The following is a 6000-nucleotide window of genomic DNA, read 5'->3' as shown; positions in this document are numbered from 1 at the left end:
GAAGAGGTCAGGGCAGCCTTGACGCCAGAGCACGGCACCTTTAATAGAGCGACCCCGGCCCCAGAACCCGCTCCACTGCGGCCTCCCGGCTGGACCGCCACACAGAGACTCCTGTCGGGGTGGCATCTGGGGGGCAGGGCCTGCCCCAGTCCTGAAATATACAAAGTGGCCGCTCCGGCGGGCATCGGCTCTGCGCCACAGTCTGCTCAAGCCTGGAGCGTGCCCTCCCTCAGGGAAAGATTGTCCGAGCACCCGAGCCACACTCTCGTCACTGCTTGGCCTTCTTCACGATGGTGCCCACGGCAGAGATCACCGTGGTCTTGGAGCCACTGGCACTGGTGGTCACCGTGACGACGGCCGGCAGAGTGGCCGTGGTGGTGAGGATGGTGGGCTGCGCTATCGTCGTCACCGGGATGGCCGAGTCCCATTTGCTCTTTCTCTTCTGGGCATCTGGGAAGACGGCGGGAGAGGGGTCAGAACCAAGACGGGGCACGAAAGACCCGCCCTCTCCCAGCAGGCCGGCGGCCGGGGCTCAGGGCACAGACACCCAAGGAGCTCTAGCTCAGAGCGGGCTGCCAGGGCCCCGGGGCCCCCACCCTGCCCCAGAGCTGGCTTACAAACTCCAGGCTCAGGAAAAAGCATGGAAGGCTGGGCGTGGGCCCGGAGGCCCGTGGTGCCTGCTCCCCAGAACAAGGTGGGGCCCTCACTCCCTCTGCGCCGTGGCCGGGGCAGAAAGCTGTCTCTACCTGCCACGGCTGTGCTGGCCGTCGTGGTGGTGGTGGCTGTGGCGTTGGTTGTGGTGCCTTTCTTGGTGCCCGTCACAAACTCAATCTGAAAGGGGAGCATGAAGAGAATGAGACCTGGCGGAGCAGTGACCCCTGCCCCCCAGCTGGCCGCTGCTCTGCTCCTGGGGGACAGGAGTCTGACGCGCAAGGAAGCTTTGAGAAGCAGCTCTGCCGCGACCGCTGGGCGGCACGGAGGGGGCTTTTACTATTGTGAGGCGCTCTCCAAGCAGGCACCGGGTCCCTGCCAGCACCTCCACCTGCTGTCCACCCCTGGGCACCGCCCGCCACGTCTCATGTGCCCAGGACTTCCTGTCACCCTGCAGGAGGCAGTGCCTGCCACACAGGGCAAGGACAGCTCTGCCCCCAGATGTTAGACAGGTCGCCCCAACAGGCCTGGGATTTGGAAGGGGGAGGGCAAGCGAGGGCAATTTCATCCAGGATTAACAACACTCTGGGACTCTGTCCCTCACTTACTTTGGTTCGTTCCTTTTTGGCTTTTTCCAATTTGTCCATCTCGATCTTCTGGGCTTTGGCTAGAAGGAGGAGAAGCATCACAAGAGCAGCCCCGGGGAACGCCCACAGCAGGAGACACTCAGGCCAAGAGACCGCAGTCCGGCACGCGCCCTCCCCACTGCTGTCCGACCCACTAAATTCAAGTCTGCGTGGCCCAGCGTCTCCTCTCACGATGTGTGAAACTAAGGCCAGAATGGCTGGTGGCAAGCAGGGGTCTCCAGCTCAAAAGCCTGAGGCTGGGGGTTGTGCACCCCATTTTAGGGGTCAGCTGACCTTTGCCCTAAGACAATGCAGCTGGCAGAGAGATCCACCTCCCCACTGACAAGAAGCTGGAATGAAAATGTTGGCAACTAATTCAAATTCCAGCAAGACACACATGTGGGGGCCAAATACCCCACAGGCCAGATCTGCCCCTCTGGCTGCTGCTGGCTGGAGACGTGGGCACACGTACCCTCAGAGTACTGTGGGCATCTCAAGTTCCATGCTGTCACCGGTCTCAGAGCAAGTAGTGCCTTGGTCTGGCCACGTCACACCTGCCTGGCCAGCCCCCGGCGCCCTCACACCTCAGCTCTAGCATGACTGCCCTGCCCAGTGGCCTAGCTAGGGGGTCCTGCTTGACTCGCTCCGGCCCCCACTGTGCTAACACTCATCACGGTGGGGTCACTTCTTCAGTGTGTCCCCTCGGTGGTCCTCTCAGCCTCGTAAGTCAAGGATGGGGTCTGTCACGTTCCAGACTATGGACCTTCAGGGGGCCCTGAAATACATGCCGCCTGGACTTGTGACTGACAGATGGACAAGTGGATGGACAGACGGATGGTCGGGCAGTAGCTACCCACCTAATGCTTCATAGTAGGAATCCTCAGACCAGCCATGGGGGTCAAACATATCCTGAAAAGACAAAGTTCAAGGCGCCATCAGCAGGGGCCAGTGGACGACAGAGAGCTGAGACCCCAGTCCCCGTTTCCGTGTTTCCATGACCTTCCTGGCCCGAGGGCTCAGCCTTCACCCCTGGGCGCCAGGCAAGGGGGGCCCGTGTCTTCTCGGGAATCTGGGGCAGCAAGGCATTCGTTCAGCAGCGCCCTGGCAGTTTTACAGGCACAAAGGGACCCCACACTCAGGCCACCCAGGGGCCCAATCACTTTACTGGACCATTTTTGAGCGAAAGTGGTCAAACAAGAGTTGGGGACTACTCTTCTGCCAGCAGTGAGCTCGCCGCCCCCCTCGGGGCTCGCCTCCCCGCCACAGCCTCTGTGCGGGACACACCTTTGGGTAGTTGGTGCCCAGCTCATCGATGGCACAGAACTGGATCAGCTTCTCATAGATGCTGGAAGAAGAAAACCGCGAGGCACTGAGCAGGCCCTAGTGCCACGGCCCTACACGACCCCAGATTCCAGGCTGGAACCAGCCAGTTCCTAGGCTGAGACGAAATTTCAACCCTGTCAAACTGTCCAGCAGGCTTCCTAGGGCCTGACATAAAAGTCACTCTGTCCTCCACCTCCCAGACAGGTGGACGTGGATGGTGCTGAGGGGTCTGGCTGCACGTTTCTGTCTTATCTGGACAGCATTCTTCAGTCTGTGCAGCTGGTCGGGGCCACGACCCTGGGGCCCACACAAGGGGAAGACCGAGAGCCGGCAGGACCATCTAGCCCAACCCCTCATCCCCGAGGAGGCCCCAAGAGGCGAGCGCTCCTTAACGCAGGCCCCTCGGCTCCCTCTCTGCATCCTGGTCTCCCTGCTTAGTCTAAACCTGGAAGGCAAGCCTATGGAGGAGTCGTGCGCTGGGGCCGGCCCCTTAGCTCAGGCGGGACCTGGGCCTCCATGGGGCGTCTGGTCCCCAGTCCAAGATCAACGACTCAAGTGCCCCCGCTGGTCACGGGACACTCACCTGGGGTTCCGAAACTCTTTCTTCCTCTGGATGATGTAGTTCATATCCATTCCCTCCTTTATCTTCCGCTCGTAAAGCTTCTGGATCTTATCCTGTGGAAGAGGAGCAGAAGGGCACCATGGCAGAGCCCTGCCCCCCACCAACTCTAGACTGCGGGCACAGGGGCTGTGCGGAGGCTTGGACACTGGAGACCCACAGGGCGCTGTGATGCCTGCTCGGTCTCTTCTCTTCCTGCACCCAGCCCTCCAGCGCTGAGCACAGACAAGGTGATGGCGACCAGTCTGTTTCTGTTTTGCTTTTCCTGCGTGGCTACTAGCATGAGCAGTAACAGACCCAGGCAGAGAAGCCATGGAGAAGATGCCGCGTGAGCCTCCAGAGGTTCCCAGCCCCTGAGTCACTGGGAGTCTCAGGCACTGGAGGGATTTTCAATTTGAACTGGGATTAAGTCCTTGGTGGCAGACCTGGGCAGACTGGAAGGCAGTTTTCAGATTTGGTCTAACACACTTCCTAGTGTCCCTCGTGGGGAGACTCAAGAGTCACTTATAGTTGTCAGGGGTCAGAGTTCATGTCTCTTCAACCCCTCCCCACCCATGGCCTTCTCTTGGGTTTTCACTGGGAGACAGGACTATCCAGCAGGGATCCAGGTCAGTGCCATAGGTGCCCCCCAAAGACCATGCCCACAGCACATGGCATTGGCAATGCCCAGTATGTGATGAAGCCACAGAAGCAGTTTTGGGCTAGAGCCACCTCTGAGAGCAACAGTCTTACCCAGGAAGGCTGGCACCAGCCTGGGTCTCTCTGCAGCCTCCCCCACTAATGGCAGCTAAATACGCAGGCTCCAGAAGAAAACATTCAGGGTCACTCTTCTCCTGCGAGAGGAAGTGGGGAGGGCTGCAGGTCCAAGTGGCGCCCTTCAGGAACACGGGGAGAGGGGTCCCCCACTGAGATTGGTCATGCAGCAGCAGGGAGGAGAGAAGCCAAGAGCGACAACCCTCTTTCCTCAACGGCACCTGTTCCAGGGCACAGGGAGGCCTTCCAGAGAAGGCGCGGAGGGCCGAGGTGGCCCTGTATCTGTCAGGTCCTGGCTCCAGTGCCGTCAGAGCAGTTTCCCCATCTCAGGTGAACTACATGCTTGCTGAGTGCCACAGCTTCACCACGGGAGGAGCTAAAAGGGACCATATTCTGCACTTGAGGGCCGAGCTAGTCAGTTGTATGCCGGGCATGGAGGTGATGGGCAGAGGGGCAGACCACTCAGCAAAGGGAGAGGACTTCTGGGAAGGGAGGAGAATCTGCGCTGCACCCTGGTGCGGCTCCTGCCCAGCCCACCACATTCACAGCCCCAGGCCCCATTAGTCATCTGCCTGCTGGGGAGGCAGAGCGCTGGGGGTGGAGCCTGCGGTGCCAGCAGAAGCAGTGGGGCGCAGGGTAGAGCAGGTGGGCCGGGAAGCACTGAGGGGTAGCCTTGCATGTCTGCCCGACAGTCTGGCATGAGTCCCACGCACAGGGGAACCCGCAGAGGAACGCAGAGAAACAGGCAGAGCGGCTGAAAAGGAGGGGCACATGCCTCTACTCCGAGGTGCTGTTCCCCAGGGAGCAACTGTGCTAAACGCGCCATCTCTTGGGGTTTCAAACACCTCAGGTGGGTCTGTATGAGATTTGCGAGGCAAGAAGTCAGGGAAGCGGCACCTTAGGAAGAAGATGGGGATTTCGTGTTCCGAAGTGCAGTTGGTCTCGCATTTCTGGAATTTGCTAATTTAACATCCTGATGGTCACTCAGTTCCTTGCGAAATTCCTTCTGAGACATTCTCACAGGCTCAGCTGGGTGCACGAAAGGGATGTCACTGCTCTGCACCGAGTGACCTCGCCAGGGCTGCCGACTCCCTCCCCCTGGTCTGTTCTTTCACAGAAGCTTCTGAGAGGCAGATCAAACCAGGCCCCCGACGCAGCCTCATATCTACAGGCCTCGGCAGGCCAGCTCTGCGCTTACCTGTAAGTGATTTGAGCATCTGCCAGGGGGTTCTGGGGGGATCTTAATCTCATCAGGTGACATATTCCGGACTCTTTCAGAAAAGGAAGCTGTTGGAAGAACAGACAAGTTCTGCAGGTATGTGGGAGATGTGGGGTTTAAAACGGGGGATGTGGACAAAATTAAAAAGTCACACAGGGCGTTTCTGGGGAGGGGTGACCGCACTGAGACAGTACATCAGGGTGTCGTATGAACTGAGACCAAGTGACCGGAAGGAGCCTGTGTGCCAACAGACAGGGGTTCAAGTGCATGCGACGGTGCTGTCATGCGCACTGGGAGGGATAGGAGCAGGGTGCAGGGCAAGCCAGGAGCTGCGGCCACTGCCAGTTTCAGGCTGGAAGTCTTGGAACCTGGGGCTGATGAGACATGCCCCGCTGGCTGGCTGGCAGTGTGGCCAGCTTAGCACCCCAGCGAGATGCCCCTGAAACCTGTCCGGGCTCTGGGCACCCAGAGCTGCGGGCCACCATCCTTCTCATAGCAGACTATAGATAAAGGTTCTGAGGCTTTGGATTCAAAGCATTCAAAACTGTCTTGGGCATCAGTCACGTAAGAAACAGTCCCACTGGTTACTAGCTTAGGGCCTTTGAAACATAAACCAATGGTGCCTCTCTTGGACTCATTCTTGGGAACAAAAGGTCTGATTCTGATGGGAAGAAACACCACCTCAGGGACAATGCCCACTGCTCTGCCACTGCCCACCCAGGTTCTTCTCTCCCTCCCCAATCCCTGCCCGTAGCCGCTGGCCACCCTGGCGACTGCAGAGCGTGCACTGGATCCTCAGACAATGCACT

The 6000-nt window shown here is 59.2% G+C and overlaps 1 protein-coding gene across 1 annotated transcript in view; it reads right to left on the bottom strand.

The window, feature by feature from the left end:
- The window catches only part of SAP30BP (SAP30 binding protein), a 30224-nt gene continuing 24224 nt past the window's right edge, over positions 1-6000 (bottom strand). Inside the window, exons 5-11 of the mRNA XM_037493874.2 lie at positions 5171-5259; positions 3184-3275; positions 2562-2622; positions 2135-2186; positions 1260-1318; positions 747-831; positions 1-450 (exon numbers count right to left, since the gene is read on the bottom strand). Of these exons, the coding sequence (XP_037349771.1) occupies positions 269-450; positions 747-831; positions 1260-1318; positions 2135-2186; positions 2562-2622; positions 3184-3275; positions 5171-5259 (620 nt within the window). The 3' untranslated portion in view covers positions 1-268. The remainder of the gene's footprint in view (positions 451-746; positions 832-1259; positions 1319-2134; positions 2187-2561; positions 2623-3183; positions 3276-5170; positions 5260-6000) is intronic.

Source organism: Talpa occidentalis, unplaced genomic scaffold, assembly GCF_014898055.3.
Source record: "Talpa occidentalis isolate TD23 unplaced genomic scaffold, MPIMG_talOcc4v2.1 talOcc4.7, whole genome shotgun sequence".
Taxonomy (NCBI): Eukaryota; Metazoa; Chordata; class Mammalia; order Eulipotyphla; family Talpidae; genus Talpa; species Talpa occidentalis.
This window is presented reverse-complemented; position numbering and strand designations above follow the sequence as displayed.